This window comes from Anastrepha obliqua, chromosome 6 (genome assembly GCF_027943255.1).
Source record: "Anastrepha obliqua isolate idAnaObli1 chromosome 6, idAnaObli1_1.0, whole genome shotgun sequence".
NCBI lineage: Eukaryota > Metazoa > Arthropoda > Insecta > Diptera > Tephritidae > Anastrepha > Anastrepha obliqua.
Window position 1 is genome coordinate 41,412,711 of NC_072897.1, and position 21,920 is coordinate 41,434,630.

Below are 21,920 nucleotides of genomic sequence, written 5' to 3' on the forward strand. Positions count from 1 at the left end.
ATGGGAGTTCGCATCAGTGCCTATAATAACGGCGATTTTCCTGCGTTTTACTTCAGCCAGGGTTTTCCTTAGCAGCACCGGAGGTGGTTCTACCTCGTCGTCATGTGCCACGTAGACTGACATCAGCCATAGTTTCCCGGAAGGGCCCTCCAGGCTCACCGTTACAATGTCTTCATTGCTGAAATTAGGCAAAATAAATGCGTTAAGTTCCTTTCTGATGAGTATACAAGATCTTGGTTTACCTGTCCCGCTATACGCTACCAGATTGTAGCTTTTCGTCCTGAGCCCAGAAATGCCGTTGCTGCTCAGCCACGGTTCCTGGGTCAGGACTATGTCAGCTCCACCTTGCTCAAGGTGGATTAGTAGGTTGGCGGACGCCGCCTTAGAGTGTTGAAGATTTATCTGAAGAATAATCATCCTCCAGGATCCTCTCCATCACCCCAAGGACGGCGTCCTCGCTTTCCGAGGCCAGAAACCTTTACTCCTCCGCCCTGTCGAAGAACGACCCGACGCTTATGACGGACCCCGGTAAAGAGCGAACGTCATCAGCATTGTCACCGTCCGACATGACGGATTCCACTTCCATGTCCACAGGAGCTTCCTGCACTGTGGGCATTACGTCTCCCAGCACGTCTGGATGTGCAGTTGCATCTCCTCTGGCATCGCTTTGGTAGACCTTAAGGACTACCTTCTCGAAGCCATAGTTAATGACCTCTTTTGCTTCAGCGAGAGGACTGAGGGACTCTGAATTCAGCAGAATCAGTGCTTGCCGATAAGATCCCTCAGTCTTCTCCACCTTCACCACCCTCCAGTTGTGCGTGGGAAGTGAAGGATTGCAGTAGCAGAGGATTCCCTCCATCTCCTTCCAAGCAGAGGGTTCGGAGGGGAGCCAGACACGTGCTCGCGGACGTACAGGTAGATCCTTTCGGTCCACTACCTTCAGCTTGGCTCCCTCCCATACCTCTCCCACCAAGGCCACCGCCGCCCTATATATTGAGGCTGACCGTTCATCAGCGCAGACGATTCTTTTATACGAACAGTAGTGCCATCCGGCACTTTCACAGCTTGGGGGTGGTCCAGGGTTTTCCCTCACTACCTTCATGAATACGGCGGAGATGGCGGACGCTGCCGCCTTCCACTCCTCCCTAGAGATGGTGCCGTCTTCTCTACCGCTGTCCATCACCCCGAGAATGATGGAGCCCGCCTATTTAGCGACTTCGCTTAACGATTTTCGTGGGCCACCACCAATCTTGGGTCTCTTCTCTTGGGAGACATCCTCCTCCTGGGAGCGCTGCCTTTTTACTCCCGAGCCAAGGGGTGGCGCACTCGCTTCCACTCCCTTTCCGCTGCCCTCCCCTGCTCCTCCGATCACCTTCCTGGCCCACTCGAGCGTCTGAGAATGCCTCACAGATAACTGAAGGTCATTCTGGCCATGTTGCTCTCCAGGATCCTGGTAGCCATACGAAGGTCAGAGAAGGACCGCTTACTCTGGCCTGGCTGCCGTGTAGGCCTAACGGAGGGTCCTCGAAGAGATACCCCCGAAGTCCCCGAAAAGCTAGGGGAAAGTCCTTTGCTGGTGCTGGCTACCCCATCCAGCGCCACTGCTCTAGGAGTCGCAGACGGTTCCGTCTGTGATCCGCTACCTATCAAAGGTGGGTTCCCACCTTTAACCCCCGGATTTATGGAGAAAGTCGGTTCCAACTTTCCCCCGGTGTCCCCTTTGGTCACCGCAGTACACGTCGATTCCGACGCCTTACCCCCACTAGAGACTACCCCCCGGGGCGTAGGTTTTTTAGGAGAGGATTTCACTCCTCCAGTCCTGAGAGAGGTGGTTTTTGGTTCGGTTCCGAACTCCCGCTACCCCCTGAAGCTTTCTGCAGGGTTATTGTTTTGTTTGCCGTGTTGTTGTTGTTGTGTTTTAATTTTTGTTATTGTTCATTATTGTTGTTGTTGTTGGGTCCCCACTCGAAGCCGCTATCCAAACCCGCAGTGTGTAGTTGTCCTTAAATGGTCCCATGGTTGTCTGTGCCGTAGCAGAGAGGCCATGCGAGGGTTGACGCATGTCCTTATGGGGCATGCGTTCAGAGCCAGACCGGACACAAAGACGGGAGTCATCTCAACCGCACCTACACCGCCAATCCAATGGCTACGGATTTGGAACGTACTCCGAGGCCTGCCAGGGTTTTAACGGGACGGGGGCAGTCACGTCATTAGCCCATCAGCCATTTCTGCTGAGTTTCACCTCAGCATACTCAGGTGACAGAATGCCGCGACTACCAGCACAGGGGTCAGAAAAAGTCGAAAGAGTAGTATGAAAAGAATTTGTCCAAATCCGAAAAAGCGTCATCGTTCAGGAGGCCGTTGAGGCCGCAGATCATTTAGCGCTACCCCGAACTAACAATATAGGCATAATATATCAATAATAACTTAACTCCAATAAAAAATAATAAATAATTTAAATAAAAAGGTGAAAAACACTTTTAAGCTAAATACATTAATTTATCATAACGAAATCAAGGTAAAGTTCCACGAACTCAAATAAAAACGAATGAAATAAAAACCAATTTTAAATAAACTACTAAATTAAACAAATCACAACCAAAAAAAATAACACAAAACAAACACTTATAAATAAAATTTTAGCATATTCAGCTATAAAAATCAAAGCAAACCCACCACTTCTATATTCAATATTAAACCCAGAAACTAATTCAGATTCAGCAAAATTAAAAGGTGTTCGATTAGTTTCAGCTAAACAAATACAAAATCAAACAAGTCTAACTGGAAATATAATAACGACATATCAAATATAGCTTTGATAATAAAAAAATTTAAAATATTATATTATAACTTTCAATTAAAAAAACAAAGGATAATAAAACTAAAGCTATTCTAACTTCATAAGAAATAGTCTGAGCAACAGCTCGTAATCCTCTTAATAAAGCATAATTAGAATTAGATGATCAACCAGCAACTATAACAGCATAAACTCCTAATCTAGTACAACACAAAAAAAATAAAATACGTAAATTAAAAGAAAATAATTTTACAAATAAAGGAATACATAGTCAAACAATTAAAGACATACTGAAAAAAGTAAAATCAAATGAAGAACTAAAAGAAATGAAAATGTGAAAATGTCAGAACTATGCGACCTGCGCAAAAAGGTGGTTTGCTGGCAGAGCTCAGGCGTAAAAAAGACGTCAATACTGCGAAGCTTCAAGCAACTATCGAAAAGGTCTTAGCAAACATGACAATTGTTGATTTACGTACGCATATGGTTACCGTGCAATGCAAAGATCTCATCACTGACGTGAGCACTGCTGAAGAACTAATAGATGCGCTGACCGAACAAGCAAGAATTAAGAGGCCGGAAATAGGCTCCATAAAAAGCACACGAGCCACATACACTGGTATGCATACTGCCTTCGTTTCCTTACCGGCAGAGGATGCCAAATGAGTCCTGTCACTTGGCCATCTTAGAGCTGGTTGGATACGCTGCCGCGTGTCAGAAGTTGTAACCACAAAGTACTGCTTCCGATGCGGGGGATATGGTCATATGGCCACAACATGTAAAAAGCCGGATCGAGCAAACCAATGCAGGAGATGTGTAACAACGGGACACGAAGCCGCGAGCTCTAAGCAGGAGGAAAAATGTGCCTCTGCGCTGGAAGCAGCAGGAAGCGCTAAATGTCTGAGGTACCAAGACGCAGCACGTCGAAGAACATGAAAGTACTACAGCTTAACATTAAACATAGTAGGATCGCACAAGATTTGCTTTGGCAAGCTGTCGCCGAAAAACATATTGATGAGGTATTGCTGTCTGAGCCATATAAATCAGAAGAGTCGTACAATTGCGTAAGTGATAACCAGAAACTGGCAGCAATCTGCGTGCTTGGCAACAGAACACCGCAATGCAGAATGAGAGTTATGCGTGCAGGCTTCATATGGGTAAAACTGCACATGTACATAGTGAGCTTTTACGCACCACCGAGATGGCCACAAGAGCAATTTGCAGGCATGCTATCATTAATGGAAATAGAGCTCCGGGGGAAAACACCCAATACTGGTCGCTGGAGATTTTAATGCTTGATCGCTGGCATGGGGTAGCAGAAAAACAAATGCGAGAGGTAGGTTATTGGAAGATTTCTTCGCTTCCCTGGATCTGGTGCTATTGAATGAGCACGGAGCTCACACTTTCGAGAACCACAATGGACAGACCGAGCTACGTCAAATGGAAACGGGAAGACAAATTATACGCGCATAGCGATCATCTCCTCATCACAATAGATATCAGCAAGACCATTAAAAAGCCAAGCTGCCACAGAGTACAAGCAAAAACATGGAAGACCAGGTCTTTTAACATAAAAGTCTTCAACGAAAAATTTGAAGGATTAAAAATTACCGGTGGCACGTCAGATATTATTGCCGACCAGATAGCGCGTCATATGGAAGCAGCTTGTGATGTGTCGATGCCTAGATGCAAAAAACCGGCCAACAGAAAACCGGTATATTGGAGGTCGACTGAAATAGGTGAGGTGCGCGAAACATGCAATAAAGCAAGAAGACGATCTCAAAGAGCGAGGGGAAGACCAGTATTCGAAGAACTACGGGCAGAATTTAGAGTACACCGGGTGAAGTTAAGGAAAGCAATAAAAGCAAGTAAAAAGGGATACTTTAAAAAATTATCGACGACGCGGATGACAACCCGTGGGGTATTGCCTATAAGACAGTCATGTCCCAAGTAAGAGGTCCCCAAGCTCCTCAACCAACTTGCCCAGAACTGCTTGAAAAGGTGGTCATCTCACTCTTCCCTCCACAGGAGGAAAGCAGCAAAATTTATACGCAAGTGGGAGAAAATTATGAGATTCAGGCGGTTACAGTGCCAGAGGTATTGAGCACATCGGCGCGAATTAATGACAACAAAGCATCTGGGCCCGATGACATTCCGAATGCGGCATTTAAAGCGGCGGTGTACTCAAATCCGGCAGTGTTTGTAAACCTGTATAATTTGTGCCTGACCGAAGGAACATTCCCAAAGAGGTGGAAAAAGCAGGGTCCAGTATTATTACTAAAACCGGGAAACTAGCCGGATCAGCCATCGTCATACAGACCGCTGTGTATGCTCGATACCGTTGGGAAGGTATTCGAAAGAATATTAAGCGAAAGATTACGGGAGTATCTCTCAGACAATCCGTTCGGTTTTCGTAGAGCCAGATCTACTGTTGATGCAATAGAGATGGTAGTTGATTTGGCCAAAAAGGCTGTTAATAAATTCAATATCACCAGAGCGACGAAAAAATGTGCTGTTATAACATTAGACATAAAAAACGCATTTAATACGGCCAATTGGGGAATTATTTTGAATGCACTCAGCAGCTTCTCGATACCAAAGTATCTTATTAGAATCATCCGCAGCTTCTTTAACTAGAGAGTACTGCAGTATGATACAGAGGAGGGCCCGAAGAGATACAGCGTGACAGGTGGTGTACCGCAAGGATCTGTTCTTGGACCAACCCTATGGAACGCTATGTATGATGGCATTCTTAAAGTCGAAATGCCCGCTAATACAACCATAGTGGGATAAGCCGACGATATCGCACTGGTAGTGATTGATAAGCACATAGACAGATTGCAACATGTATGTAATTTTGCCATAACAAGAATACAAAGGTGGTTGAATAACGCCAGCCTGGAACTATATTAGCTGCCCAAAAAACAGAACTGGTGCTGATCAGTAGGAGCAAGCACGAAGAAAAGCTGTGAATATCAGTTAGTGGCCACGATTTAGAATCCCAGAAGTCTATAAAATTTCTTGGCATGTACATTGATGCCAGACTAATATTCAGGGAACATCTTAAAGCTGTTGGTGTGAAGGTGACAAAGGTTAACAACGCACTTATGGGCATGCTACCGAACATAGGAGGACCACAGGGTGCCAGGAGAAAAGTTCTTTCCACTGTGACAGACTCCATAATGTTGTACGCCTCTCCAATCTGGGCTGGAGCAAGAAAGTGCCATTTTAAAGAAGTACTGCAGGTCAGTAGAACAAGTGCGTTTAGGACCGCATGTGCCTATAGAACGGTGTCGGACGATGCAATCTGCGTCATAGATAGCAAAATGCCTATAAACATCCGGGAAAACTTACAGAAGAGGTTGTACAGCTCGCAAGGTATGAAGCCACCAGAGGAATTCAATATAGCTTACTGGCAGTCAAAGTGGGACGAGTCATCAAAAGGCCGGTGGACGCATAGGTTGATTCCACGGATTAACGAGTGGATCTGTCGGAAACACGGAGACGTTGATTTCTTCCTAACACAGTTATTAAGTGGACACCGATGTTTCGAAAAATATCTGCATCGCCTAGACTTAGACTGGTAGTCCTTATTGTCCAGAATGCTTTGACGAAGAGGAGACGGTCGAACATATGGCTTTCTATTGTAGCAGGTTCGTTAAGGAACGCGATGACCCAGCAAGAACAATTGGTGTGTTTCTGGCGCCCATTAACCCAGTTCCACAATTGCTTGAGTCGAATGAAAAATGGAGGGCAGTACAAGCTTTTGCAACTGGAATTATCGTGGAACCTCGCAACATTAATTGGAGGTGAAGGAACGACAAGACGAACAGTAGACAAATATAACTGACGATTGAGCTTATTGCTCACGACGGCCTCCATCGGACTTGAGGTGCTTTTAGTGACGTTAAAGTCCCACACTGACTAAGGCTTTCGATTGCTTTTACACCTCTTAAAAAAAAAATATAAAAAAATATGTACTATAACGATCACATTAACCTCTAAGTTGAGAAGAACGCAAGAACTTTCCATGTCTACAAAAAAATGTTCTCATCAAAACTTTTGCACAAGAAAGTCAAAATAGTAATGTATCAAATTCTGGTAAGACCAATACTCACATATGGTTGCTCAATTTAGTACACCACTTCAGCCTCATATATGGAACAACTAAGGAAGTTCGAGAGATCACATATTAGTAACTATACCAAATACATCTCGAATTCAAAGCTATATAATACCCAGAATTGAATGGCATATTGTAAATATTATTTATAAGAAAACATATCCGGTGTACAATACCAGTAACATATTAATAAGAGTATCTAACTACGAAAGCGACGATTATTTCTCACTAGCTTTTTATAATGGATTCGTACCTGCAGAATCCTTCCTATAGCTCGACAAAGAAGGCTTTTTAGAAAACAAAAACTATACGCCAGTACAACCCTATATCTCCAAACAGAGGTGTTATTTTGATATTCAAAGAAAAATGCTATTTTTTAATATAAATGATCGGATGTTTATTTCATTATAAAGAGGAAGGTATGCCGTTAATAGTGGAAACTAACATAAGGCGAATGGCCACCACGACCGCGCTTACAGGACAAAATCCTTTTCATGAAATTTTCCATAACCGAACCTATGTCCTCAACACGGTCCGGAAACTTTTCCCGTAAAAGATCAATGGTTTCGTTGCTTCTGTGGCATGTAGCGCCATCTTGTTGAAAATAAACGTTGTCCAGATCAATACCATCCAGTTCCGGCCATAAAAAATCCATTCTCCAATAACACCTATTATTGGAAAACCCTTTATATCACATATTCAGAAGAGCGAACAATAAAATAGTCACATCCAAATAATCAAAGTTGTGATACAAATATTTCAAACTGCGACAAAATCGAATCTACCCTTACCATTAAGGGGAGCCTGGTTTATAAGATCAAAAAAATTAATTTTTTTTTTTTCATTTTAAGCGATTCCTCATTTATTTCAGAATATTCACACAAAGTTACAAAGCCTAATTCTCAATATTTCCGTAGATACAAAGCCAAAGGTAGGCGAGCGTTAGGTAGTTACGCTGTGACCGGACAGCTATAGTATAAACTTTATCTTCTTTTCTCGACTTTTCATTTTTATGATTTCTTTGAATTGGCGTACATGAATGAAAAAAAACTAATGAAGCTTTTGAAATGAATCATAGCTTGTTCCCTTCAGTATTAAGTTCTCTTCTATTTGAACTAACAAAATAGATAAAAAAAATTTTCAAGATTTTATACCAAGTTGAAGTGAATTTTTTTTTATAGAAAGCCATTTTTTTCTTTAAAATCTCCAAAAAGTTTAAATTTTGGAAATTCTCTCAGTTTTCTTAGTTCATCTAGAATAAAAAATCATGATAATTAGAAACCCATTTGAATTTTTTGCTTTAGATAATAATTACGAGCTGTATCTTGTACACCAGTTGGAAACTCCAGCGTTGCAGCGCTCTACTAATTTCTATGTTAAACGTTTTTTTCAACTCATTTTAACCAGTACTAAAATTGTTTATACTTTTTAAATGTTCATTAAAAGATAGAAAAAACTTTGCAGTGCTAAATTAATATTTTCCATAAAAAAAAAATCGCAAAGAGATACAATTTTTAGACCTCATAAACGAGGCTCCCCCCTTAAAAAACAAATGGTTAACAAATAAAACGTAACACTAGCTCACACCACCTTTTTGCTGATTGACTATCTTCTCTTAAAACTTTAGCCTTTTATTATAAACAGTCATTTATGCATCGCCGTTGTTCCCTTTTCCCTGCATCAAAAATATAAAATATTCTAATACATTTTAAGTTTAAGAAAATTAATTTCATTATTTAAGGAAAAGTTACTCAACATCAAATAATATACATATATATATATAATATACGAGTATGTTACTTGAGAGCTCGTCTAGAGACATTGTATGACGCATCATTACATACTATTGTACTTAATATTGTATTATTGACTGGAAATAAATAAACAATATAAGAGTAAAAAATGAACGTATTTGAAATTAACTCCTTTCACCGCTTTATGTATTAGATCTATAAGCACTGACAACTGCCACTTCACTCCCTTTGTTGACATGCGAGGTGTGTTCAAAAAATAAGGTGAATTTTCATTTTTGTCAAAAAATTTTTATTTATTCATCGATTTCTGTTTTATCTCCTTCAAAGTAGTTCCCCTCAAATATAATACACTTGCAAAGTCGCAGGGGGCCAAATCTGGTGAATACGGTGGTTGAGGCATGATAACGGTGTTGTTTTTGGCCAAATAATCTCTCACAAACAAGGATAATGAGCAGGTGCATGATCAGAATGCAAAAGCCATGTTTTTTTCCATAATTGTATGACATGTGCCAACCGATATGCCGACATCCTCAGCAACTTCTCTAATTGTGATTTAACGAATTTCCATACGAATTTTTTTCACTTTCTCAACATTTTCATCGGTTGTTGATGTGCTGGGGCATCCAGAGCGAGCGCCATCATTCACATCATATCGACCTTCTGTGAAAGTTTGTATCACTTGAAAACATTTCTTGATTCAGAGTACTCTCACCGTATGCCACTGTCAACATTTCAAGTGTTGAGCACTTTATTTCCATTTTTATCACAAAATTTTATGCAACTTCTTTGCTCCATTTTGTTCGATAGCAGAAAATTGCCGAACACGCAAAATAGTTGCCTTATTTACGCCTCTCACAAACAAACTAAACATACTTTATTGCTAAAACCGTGAACATATCTTCGAGACGAGCGTACTAACATAAAAAATAATAATGGAAAGTCGAATGTACGTAGCCCGCGAAAGTTGAAAATTCGTCTCGTATAAGACTGGGCATATTGATGCTGTGGTCGGATGAAAAGAACAGCAAGGGAAAACATTTTGACAGTTTGTAATTAGCGAGACCGATGTGTTTGCTCATATTCACACAAACAAATCGACACGAAGCAAGTGTCACTGTAGTGGATTTAGCTTTGCCTAATCACTGAGCAAACGTACGGTAAACGTACATACAGATGCACATATGTATGTATATACATGTATACATATGTATTAAATATTTCTTGCTACGGCAATATCTTGATTTGCCTGTACTTTTATTTAAAACATTTTACAGTTATTTTATTTTAATATTATGTAAAGTAGATATGTCGATAATTTTACACCTACCATACATCACCATTAGACGCTCTATACTGCAATTAGGAGTTAGAGGATCTTATGGCATAGACTTACAATTTTCAAGATTTCTCGTTCTCTTTCCTGAGATAGTTGTACATTCATACTCTAGTTTGAACACATTCAAAATAACTTTTTTGTTTGTATATTTCGGTGCAGCTTGAGACATACATATGTAGCAATTTAAACAACCAAGCATTCTAATATATTTTAATGAAACACAAATTATTTCATTCATTAAAGGTAGCCTCGTTCATTCATAAAACTACACTACAGGTACATCTTCCCTCACACGATTTAAGGTAGGGTCCGCTAAGCGGAAACCATCCTTGGTATTATTGCTGAATAAGAAGCCGGAGTTACGAAAATTCGAAATCGTTAACATAAATTGTGCAACTGACATAGTGTAGAAGGGCTGTGCCATTTATCTCGTATGGTTCTTCACTGCAGGTAGGTAGGTAGGTGAAATGGTTGATGTACCACTCTGGCACTTCCCAAATAGCACTAAAGCGCCGTTTTGATGCCATTATGAGACCTCCAACAGGCAGATATCTGCAGCCAGCTAGAGCTGTTGATATAGTGGAGAAGATTGATGGGATTTAGGTTGGCGCAATGTGCCAGGACCCCAGTGACCTTAATCGTGTAACTACCAAACCTGGCCATTTACAGAGAAAGTGCTCAACAGTCTCCTTCTCTGAAAGGTCCCTACAGCTTCTGCAATGGAGATTAAATGGTAACCCTAACTTTTCCGCGTGTGTACCGATCGTCCAATAACCGGTAAACAGGGCTACGAGTTTGGAAATTGAATGGCATGGAGTTCACAGGACTTTCGGAGTCTTCCGTATATTGTGCTGGGGCAAACGGTTTTCAAAATTGCGCATGAAGAAATGGGGTTCCATCTTTTCTGCGCTTTCCCCTTTAATATGAATTGTAGTCAAAGTGTTGCCATATTGCGAATCATTGAGTAAAAAACTATTTGTTTCGGGGGAAAAAATTATTAAGTATTTACTTGCAAGTACAGGTACCGAGGAATCACTATCCTGGTGCACAAATGCGTGGTTATAATGAAGCGAATTACCTTCAATTTAATCTACTTATATGTTATATCACTGGTTTTAATCAAGGATTCTCTTGATATTAGAAATTTGTAATATATTATCTGAAAGAAAGAAAATGTGAATTTTCGGACTCGGCACTCGATTTTACATAGTAACTGGATAGTCTGGTTCTTGAGTTTTTTTTGTAAACTAATGACATTAGAGATTTCAAGGATGTGAGACGATCCGTTTTTCATGGGTCGTTCAGATCTTTGGTTTCATCATTAATGTTGCGGTAATGAAAAGTTGCGGGGAGAATCCTGTATGCGACTACAAATATGTTGCTGGATCAATAATGCTGCAGGAAGAACCAATAATGTTGCAGGAAAGACCAATAATGTTGCAGGATGAACCAACAATGTTGCAGGAAGAACAAATACTGTTGCAGTTTAAACAACCAAGCATTCTACTGCTGCTTCAGTTTCAAAATTACAAATTTTCTCACAATTTATTTTACAAAATATTCCCTATATAATCATATTTATTTTCAAACAAAGCCTACTTATTTTCACAGAAAATTATAACAAATAATAAGAGTTGAAAAACATTAAAGTGTTTATAATGAAAACATATTTCACAAAAGCGGTAAGCTCTATGCATTTATGTAGGAGAACAAATGACTTATTTCAATCGAATACTAAGTTGGACTCAACATCCATAATCTGAGATAAGTAAATCATTCAGGGGCATATTTCCCTCAGTTTGTCCTTCATATCTAGTTTATCCTTCATCTTCATATTGGTATGCATTGACATCGATGCACTTCTGCTAGTGTTGAAGTCACTGTAACAAACATCGCTTTATTGTGATGGCACAACCTAATGTAAGTTTCCTTATATTACGTTTCCACCAAAAGCAAACACCGTGTTTGCAGGAGTTGTGTTTGGGAGAACTGTCAACTGTTTCCACCGAAATGTGTTTGCAAAGTGTATGGTCTTTGGTATGGTAAGCAGATTTATGATACATTATTTTGCGGCGACAGCACAGCGCGATAGCCCAGCGGCTAGCAATGTGGGCTTCCGATCCGAAATCCTTGGTTCGAATCACAAAAAAATTTTTTTTTTTTTATACATTTATTTCATTTTGTTTTATGATATGTTTATGAGCAGATTTTTTTCATGGCAGAAATACACTCGGAGGTTTGCCATTGCCTGCCGAGGGGCGACCGCTATTAGAAAAATGTTTTTATTAATTTTGCTTTCACCGAGATTCGAACCAACGACCTCTCTGTGAATTCCGAATGGTGATCACGCACCAACCCACTCGGCTACGGCGGCCGTCAATCAAATGTCATATTGACAAATTGCAATCATTGTTGCCATGTTTCGATAAGAATGCAATAATAAATGAGGAAAATGAGCAACATTGCCACCACTTAATAATTAAATTAGACGCAAACCCAACAAAACACGCTTTAAATTAGACGCAAACCCACAAAACACGCTTTGAAAGTGAGTTTAGGTATGGAGTTGTGTTTTAATTTTGTATGGGATTTGACAGGAGTTTTGTTTCGTGTTTGCGCTAAGAACACGATAGCGGCAGAGAACACGATAGCGGCTGCGGTGGAAACTTAGCATTACGCTTATATGTATATTAGTATAAATTCATGTGATATGTACACATAAGTTAAATTTATTTTTGAAAATAAAATAAATTTGTTGAAATTAATTTATTTTTATTAAAATAGAACAAGTTTGGTTACACTTCAAAATAAATTTGTTCTTTACTCTTCAAGGTGACTTTAAAGACTACTTTTAACATAAAAAGCTATATATATTCAATTTATTTAAACAGTTAGATTTATACTTACAATGAAGAGAGAAAGAGCAAATGGGGAAACAACAAATAAATATATAACTTACATAGCTAATTATTACAGTTAGATTTATAATGAAGAGAGCGAGAGCGAAAGGGGAAAGTTACGTATAATATATAACTCGCCTCTCCTTAAAGAATTCGAGTCTCGTCGAATCTTTTACAAATATACAATACAATACGAAAATTTAATATTTTCTTATATTGATACAGATTTAAATCACAACTTAACATAAAACATGAAATATATTTAAGTTGTTTAGGGGTTTTCTTTTTTTTTCAAGATAAATATTAAACTGTATTAGCCATAAATATTCATTTCTTATTCTATAGTTTACATTTAAAAAATAAATATAGTGTGATTTAATATAATAAAAAAAAATATTAACGAACAGTTTTCCAGGGTTTGTTCTACTGTTCTTCTTTTTTTTTGTTTTATTTATTTTTATTTTATTTTATAGACTTTAATGGGCGTCTAAATTGTGCAGTGTCTACTTTATTAGGGTTGCTGTGGTGGTATCTGTTAAATCTTTTAGCAGTTTTTTGTCTAATTGCAGTCGGATTTTTAATATATAAATTAGATTTTTGTAAATTAAGTGTAATATTTTCTCTTTTAATATTTTCTCTATCAATGGTTTTCTTTTTAATTGCTTCAGATCTTACTTTAACCTCTTTTAAATTTATGTGTAACTTATTTATAAAATCAATTGGTTTTAATTTAGTCGTGCTGTGAATTGTATTATTATAGTAATTAATTGCTTTTAGTACTAATTCTTCAGAGTCATAAATATTTTCAGCGTTTTTTAATATTCTTATATGCTCTAATGCATTCTTTCTACATCTGAATTTCCTGTGTGCGAATTCGGTGTTCTAAAATGAGTTTCTATATTATTTTCTTGACAGAACAGCTTTATAAGTGCATTATTAAATTCATTATCCATAACAATTTTATCAGGTTTTCCTAAAAATGCGATTCGCTCTTCGATTTTAGTTTTAATTGTTACCATATTTTTGTCATTTAGTTTATGTGCGGTTCCTAATTTCGTAAATTTGTCTATTGTTGTCTATTGTTGTCAAAAAACTAGTCTTTTGTATCTGAAAAATATCCATATGTACTATTTCATTTGTTTTTTCTGGTGTTGGAGTATGTTGAAATATTTTATTTATTGGTTTTCTGTCATATTTGTTTTCATTACATATTCTGCAGTTATTACAATATCTATTTATAAATTTTAATAATTTAGGATTATAATAATTATCTTTTAATTCTTCGAAATTCTCCTGGATTCCTCTATGGTTACCTTTAATATGAATATCATCAATGATATTCAATAAAGATTCCTCGGATTCAATATCACTAGCAACTTTAGTACAATTTATGAAATTTATTTTATTGTTATTAGAAAATAATTCAATTAATTTGTTCTGTATTATATTATATATATTATTGTCAAGCTCCGAGTATACCCCAATTTTTCCTTTTTTTATTTCGCGTCTAAATAAATCATTCAAATAATGAGTATTATTTAAGTCATTGTCAGACACATATATTATTTTATATTTTTTAAAAAGTATTTCGGTTTCTTTATTTTTATTTTTAACTATTCTTATTTGCGTCCTATATTTATTAACAATTTTATTTATTCTAAAGAAATTAATATTTGCATTTTCTTCCGTACTATGATTTACCTCAACTCTGCTAAAAAAACCAGCTACCTTATTCTCCTTTCCCTTAATATATTCAATATCGAGATCAAATTCATCTAATAATATTTTCCATCGGATGATTCTAGAATTGGGCTCTTAAAGTGAATAAAGCCATTTCAAAGGCTGATGATCAGCTTGAACTAGAAACTTTCGACCAAAAAGGTATGGACGGTAATATTTCACTGACCATACAATGGCTAATAATTCTTTTTCTAGCGTTGAGTAGTTTTTTTCATGTCCATTTAAAGTCCTACTGGCGTAACTTACTGGTTTGCCATCCTGGCTCAACACCGCGCCAATAGCAGCATTGCTTGCATCCGTGGTCAATACAAATTTTTTATTAAAGTCTGGATAGCATAATATTGGTGGATTTGTTAAAATTTTCTTCAGTTTTTCGAAAGCGTCAATATAAGATTTGTCATTAATATCAATTTTGCTATTTTTTTTAAATATTTTATTATAGGGCTATCAACAAAGGAATAGTTCCTAATGAATTTCCGGTAATATCCGGTTAAACCTAAAAGAGATTTAATTTCTTTTACTGACTTTGGTAGCTCCAAGTTTTGTATTATATTAATTTTCTCGGGGTTTGGCTTTATCCCATTATTTGTTATGATATGGCAAAGAAAGTTTGCTTCTTTCGATAAGAATCTACACTTATCTATTTGTACCTTTAAATTGTAATCATTAAGTTTATTAAATACTTTTTGCAAGCTTTCTAAATGTTCGGTTAGCGAGGTTGAAAATACTAGTATATCATCCATATAAATTATACAAATTTTATTAATATAATCAGTCAAATGTAATTTAACATTCGCTGAAATGTAGCGGGCGCGTTTTTGAGACCGAAGGGCATTCGAATGAACTCGAAGTGAGCACGGGGCGTTGAAAAAGCCGTTTTCTCAATGTCGCTTTCCTCCATCAAAACTTGATGAAAGCCTTTCGCAAGGTCCAAGGACGAGAAATATTGTGCCTTTCTTAATTTGTCAAATAACGACTCTATATTTGGGAGAGGAAATTTATCATCCACAGTTATTTCATTTAACTTCCTAAAATCTATAACTAATCGCCATTTCTGCTGGTTCGAATTATCGGACTTCTTTTTAACAATCCACAAAGGGGAATTATACGGGGATTTGCTGGGGCGTATTATATTTTCTTTTAACATTTCATTTATTTGCTTTTCTATTTCATTTTCTAAAATCTGTGGATGCCTATAATTCTTGCAGTATACTTTTTTATTAGAAGTAGTTATTATTTTATGTTTTACACAGGTAGTTGTAGTTAAATTTTGGTTTTTAATATAAAACGTCTTTTTATTTTTATGTAAAAAATTTTCTAATAACTTATTTTCTTCCTTATTTAAGTTTGTAGGCATTAAATGTTTGAATTTATCCAGCTCAAATTTTTCTATATAATTAATTTCCTCATAAGAAATGTTTAATTTATAGTCAATTAGTTTTATTTCATTATTATTTACTTTAAGAGAGCTGGCGAAAATCCTCCACTGAACCCTCCCCGAGGGTGCCAGCTGGTAATAAGTACCACAGTTTTCCTATTTTCAGGAGGTACTTAGCTAAGTTAAGGGTACTATGGGTAGGGCTCGATACTCCTCAATAGTACAGCACTACTCAAAGTACCTTTAACGTGGTCGGGGGTGAAGGGCTGGATTAAGGTGTGATGCGACCCGTGCCGAGAATCTGTCAGGCTTGGGGCCCTTCTGAAAAATAACCAAGTCTCGAACGGAGCTTACGGATAACTGGCGCCCTCCGTAATAATTAGCCTTACCCGTGTAGTTCGGAGCTATGCACGGGCGGACATCCTTTCTCCGACACTCGTGGGTCCAAAATGCAGAGAGATCATAAAAACATAAATAAAAAAAAAGGAGATCGGTCCTCCTTCTAATAGACCGACAGGAACAAACAGTTCCGCAACAAGAGCAACGGTCGCACCGAGCTCAAGGAAAACGCCATCCATCGGCTTAATAAGTCGATCCAAACAAACAACGACAGCCTCAGCGAAAGCGAGGACAGTTGACACGCACTCAGAACTGGACACAGGTCCAAGTACAAGTAGGGGGGCACTAGCCCGGCAGTCAACTGCGATTCAGCCCCCAAAAACGGTCCCGACCGGAAGCAATGCTACTGCTAGCTCCGGTACCGAAGGATGGCCGCTTGTGAGGGTGGTAGACCCAGCGAAAGCGAGCTACCAGGATCGCAGAAACGCGGCTAGGCTCCTAAGGAGGGTGCACGAAACTCGCCCAAAGGAAGGTGAAATGACACAGGAGTTGAAAGAGGCGATTGATAGAGCGAAAGCGATCATCCCTGATTTCAACCCTGACTTCAAACCAACACAATCGGCTCCGAAACGACAGCGGTCCTCGGAGGAAAATAAGCCAAACGCAAAAAGGCACAAATCAATGGGCGTGACGCCCAGAAGATCATTTGCGGAGGTTGCAAAAGACCGCCTGATCATAGGAGTCCTGGACGAAAACCACCCAGAAGGTATGATCCCCAGGGCCCAGTGGAAATGGATCGAGGCCGAGCTAACGAAAGTGGCACTGAAAGTTATTCTGGAGAACCCCGGTCCCCCGCCTGCGTGCGAAGACTTAGGCTGGCACCAAGGCCAGATAAAAATTATAGCTTGCGACGATGAGAGATCGGTTCAACTGTATAAAGAGGCCATCTCCAAAGTCGGCGAAGTGTACCCAAATGCCAAGCTAGTGGTCGTGGACAGGAAGGATATTCCGTCCAGGCCGCGAGCAAGGGTTTGGTTACCTTCAACCGTCGAAGACTCGGAAGAGATTATGAAGCTCATTCGGGTCTGCAATCCGGACATCCCAACGCAGGAATGGAGGTATGTCAAAACTCTCACCAACAAAAATAGCGCAGAAGAATCGAAAGAGCAGAAGCGCGCCACCATGCAGGCTCTCCTGCTCCTCACAGAGAATTCAATCGAACCATTAGCGAAATGCGATGGGCATCTGAGATACGGTTTTGTAAAGGTGAAACTTCACATTTACAAAACAGACACAGATGCAATTGAGTTCCTCGCCACTAAGGAAGGTGAAAAGCACATGGGCGAACTAGAACCCATGAGCGAAACCGAGCCAATGAGCGAAGACGACCGGCCCACCGAAGAAGAATACGCCTCTTCAGGCTCAGAAATGGGCTTAGGGAGGCTGTACTTCGAACGGGAGGGTAAGTACCACACACAACAGCGTAAGTATTCCGAAAGGGAACTTTTATGCGAAAGCAAAGAAGACCCAGACATAACGCTAACAGCTGATGCATCTTCTACAGATAAACCTTCATCACTGTAAAGAAGCCTGCCTTGCCCTCCTGGAGCGTCTGGCAGAAGATCAGCCGGACGTAGTCCTCATCCAGGAACCCTGGGTACGGAATGGCGAAATCTGCGGTCTGAGGACATCAGGGTATAAGGTATACAAGACCAATGGGGAAGGTACTAAAAGAGCATGCATAATGGCAAAAGCACATCTTAATATATTTATGATTCAAAATTTCAGTAACGCAGATACTACGACGGTTAGCTGGGAAGTGAGCGGAAGCAACATCTGGCTAACCTCGTTCTACTTTGCTGGAGACGACACAGGTCCACTGCCGTCGCCGCTAATAAGAAGCCTTGTGGAAGACTGCAAAGCACACAACCGCAAACTAGCCCTAGGAGGTGATGCCAATGCCCACCATACCGTATGGGGGAGCTCGGATACAAACGAACGAGGTGAGTCTCTTTTCAATTATATTATATGTAGTAAGCTTTTAATGTGTAACAAAGGCAACGAACCTACATTTATTACGCGCAATAGACAAGAAGTTCTTGATATTACGCTAGTTTGTCAAACCCTCTACGAAAAGATGACGCAGTGGAGGGTTCTGAATGAACACTCTTACTCCGATCATCGTTACATAGAAATAAAATTTGGGGGAAAAACTCACGGGCCCCGCCCGCCAGCAGGAACTTGAAAAAGACCAACTGGCATATATATGAACGGGAACTTAAGGAAAGACTTCCAAACTCCCAAAATATTACTATTGAAGACAGAGAATCATTGAACGAACACGTACAAATCCTTCCGGAGGTCTGTAGAACTGCGCTAAACAAGGCTTGCCCCTTAATTAAGTATAAGGGGAAGAAAAAGCCGCCCTGGTGGTCAGAAGACCTGTCTACACTAAGAAACGACAGCAGAAGACAGTTTAATAGAGCGAAAGCGTCACGAGAGAGTAAAGACTGGGACTGCTACTACACTAAGCTAAAAATTTACAAAAAAGAAGTTAGGAAAGCGAAAAGGTCTGGTTGGAGAACGTTCTGTGGAGAAATCGAAGGAACCACAGAGGCCTCCAGACTGCGTAAAATCCTTTCAAAAAAACACTATACCACCGGATACCTCCAAAAACCGGACAGGAGTTGGACTACTTCGAGTGACGAAACTCTGAAGTTGCTAGTGGACACACACTTTCCCAGCAACGAATCATCTAACGTGTTAATCAACAATGGTACAGAAAGACCAAACTCTGACATTGAAGAAATAATCACTGAAACTAAGATAGCCTGGGGAGTGAACACGTTCAAACCATTTAAATCACCGGGCCCAGATGGATTATTCCCGGCCCAAATACAACATTCACTAAACTACATCATGGAGTGGTTGACGGTCATATTTAAGGCCGCTCTGAAACTGAAAAGTGTCCCATCAACATGGAAAGAGGTAAAAGTGGTCTTTATCCCTAAAGCGGGAAAAAGTTCACACACGACACCTAAGGATTTCAGGCCAATAAGCCTATCCTCCTTTCTGCTAAAAACATTAGAAAGAATTTTAGAAGAGCATATTAGGGCTAACATCAGCCCTTATAAGCGCAGCATCTCACAACATGCGTACTGTAAAGGGAAATCAACCGAAACAGCACTTAACTCACTTGTTACAGAAATCGAGAAGTCAATGTATAATAAAGAATTCACACTGGTAGCCTTCCTAGATATCGAGGGCGCATTCAACAACATCCTACCGGAAACCATAATAAAGGCACTGACGGACTTCGGGATCTCTGGCGCCCTGGTTGAGTTCATCAAAAACATGCTCTTGAGCAGATTGGTGATCGCAACCCTAGGGGACTCAGAGATCAAGAAAAAAGTTAGCAGAGGAACACCTCAAGACGGTGTGCTGTCCCCTCTCCTATGGGTGCTGGCACTAAACTCATTGCTAAAGAGCCTAGAGGAGAGAGGACAACACGTTGTAGCCTATGCGGACGATGTTGCATTGGTAGTAAGGGGGAAATTCCCCAATACACTCATAGAAGTCATGCAGGATTTACTAAACATGGTTGAAAACTGGTCAAAAGCAAATGGGCTAAGCGTCAACCCCAATAAAACTGAACTCATCCTATTTACCAGGAAACACAAAATACCAAATATAACTCCTCCGACTCTAGGTGGAACGGCACTGTCGTTTAGCGATGAGGCCCGCTACCTAGGTCTAATACTAGACCGAAAGCTAACATGGAAGGCAAATGTCGAAGATAGAGTAAAAAGGGCGACAATAGCACTATACTCTTGTAAACAGCTAATAGGACTAAGTTGGGGTCTCTCCCCATCTATCGTATACTGGCTTTACACGGCAATTGTCAGACCAATCCTAACATACGGCATATTAGTATGGTGGCCAGCTTTAGATAAATTGTACGTCAAAAGAACCATGGCACACGTACAAAGAATGGCCAGTCTTTGCATCTGCGGGGCCCTCAGAACCACACCCACAGATGCACTAAATATTATTCTTAACATTCTACCAATAGAGCAGTACGGTAAGCAAACAGCTGCCAAAGCAAATCTCAGACTAAGAGAAATCGGCCTACTCAGAACGTACCAAAGAGGGCACTCCTCAATTTTAGAACAATTCCCCTGCATTCCCAGCACAACGGATTTCTGTAGAACCAAGGACATCAATTTCGATAAATCCTTTGTCACAGTATTTCCTTCCAAAGAGGAATGGGATAACGGGCTCATTGTCAAGATAAATGACTTAAACATCTACACAGATGGCTCAAAACTAGACAACCAAGTAGGCGGAGGGGTCTACTCCGACAAACTCGGAGTATGCCAATCATTTCGCTTGCCTGATCATTGCAGTGTATTTCAGGCGGAAGTCACTGCCATACAAGAGGGACTTAAAGAGATAAAATCGAGAGTATTATCCGCAAATGAAGTCTTCATTTACTCGGACAGTCAAGCAGCAATAAAAGCGCTGGAATCAAAAACACACTCGTCAAAAACAGTTCTAGAATGTTTTAAACTACTAGATGACGTATCTAAATGCTACAAGGTGCACCTTATCTGGGTGCCAGGCCACAGAAACATTGCAGGAAATTGTAAGGCGGATGAACTTGCAAGAACCGGTACAACGCTCGGTCTCGAACCGGATAAGGCGCTGATACCCATGCCCATAGCCACTTGTAAATTACTTATAGACAGGGAAACCATCAAAAAGGTAAATACAATCTGGCAAAACCTCACAACATGCGAACTAAGCAGACAGACATGGCCGAACTGGAACAGCGGTCGATCGAAGATCTTGCTACGATTCAACAGAGAATCTATAAGAAAAATGATAGGTGTTTTAACTGGTCATTGCTTAATAGGCAGCCACGCTAGAAGGTTAGGACTCCCTTACTTCGATTTCTGTAGAAGCTGTCTTAATACAGAAGAAGAGGAAACAGTCAGACACATTTTATGTGAGTGTGAAAGCCTAGCTATGAGAAGGCTGCGCACTCTCGATACAGCATTTCTAACCGATGTAGCGGACATAGCCCATCTAAAACTAACGAAGCTCTGCTCGTTTATTAAAGCAACCGGATGGTTTGAAAAGGAACACGTAGAGTAAGGATAAGCTCCAGTGGTATCACAATGGACCTGCCGAAGGTCTAAGTGTGTCTTGCGACAACCACCCTACCTACCTACCTACCTACTTTAATAGTATTATTTTGAAAATCTATTATAGCTCCAAAGGGCTGTAAAATATTTATTCCTATTATGCAATCGAATTTTTTATCAATAAAATTAATTAATTTAACAGACATGGTGCTATTTTTTTCTTTGAATTCATCCGGCACATTTACTATCACTTCATCTATAATAATATTATCACCGACTAGAGTATTTAATAAAACTGGTTTTATTAAACTTTTCTTTATTCCTATATTGGAAAAAAAAATTATAATCTAGGAGGGTAGTAGCAGCACCACTATCAATTAGGCATCTTGTTTTTGTATTATTTATTGTT

General features: G+C 39.6%; 2 protein-coding genes across 2 annotated transcripts; one reads left to right on the forward strand and one right to left on the reverse strand.

Moving 5' to 3' along the window:
* Positions 1–478: 478 nt before the first annotated feature.
* On the reverse strand, positions 479–1,180 carry LOC129250412 (uncharacterized). The gene has a single exon (XM_054890032.1). It carries the CDS (start codon positions 1,178–1,180, stop codon positions 479–481), a length of 702 nt encoding a protein of 233 aa, XP_054746007.1.
* Positions 1,181–17,432: 16,252 nt separating this feature from the next.
* LOC129250413 (uncharacterized) lies at positions 17,433–18,045 on the forward strand. The gene is made up of 2 exons (XM_054890033.1): positions 17,433–17,826; positions 17,929–18,045. Exons 1-2 carry the CDS (start codon positions 17,433–17,435, stop codon positions 17,946–17,948), a joined length of 414 nt encoding a protein of 137 aa, XP_054746008.1. The 3' UTR covers positions 17,949–18,045.
* The last annotated feature ends 3,875 nt before the right edge of the window (positions 18,046–21,920 follow it).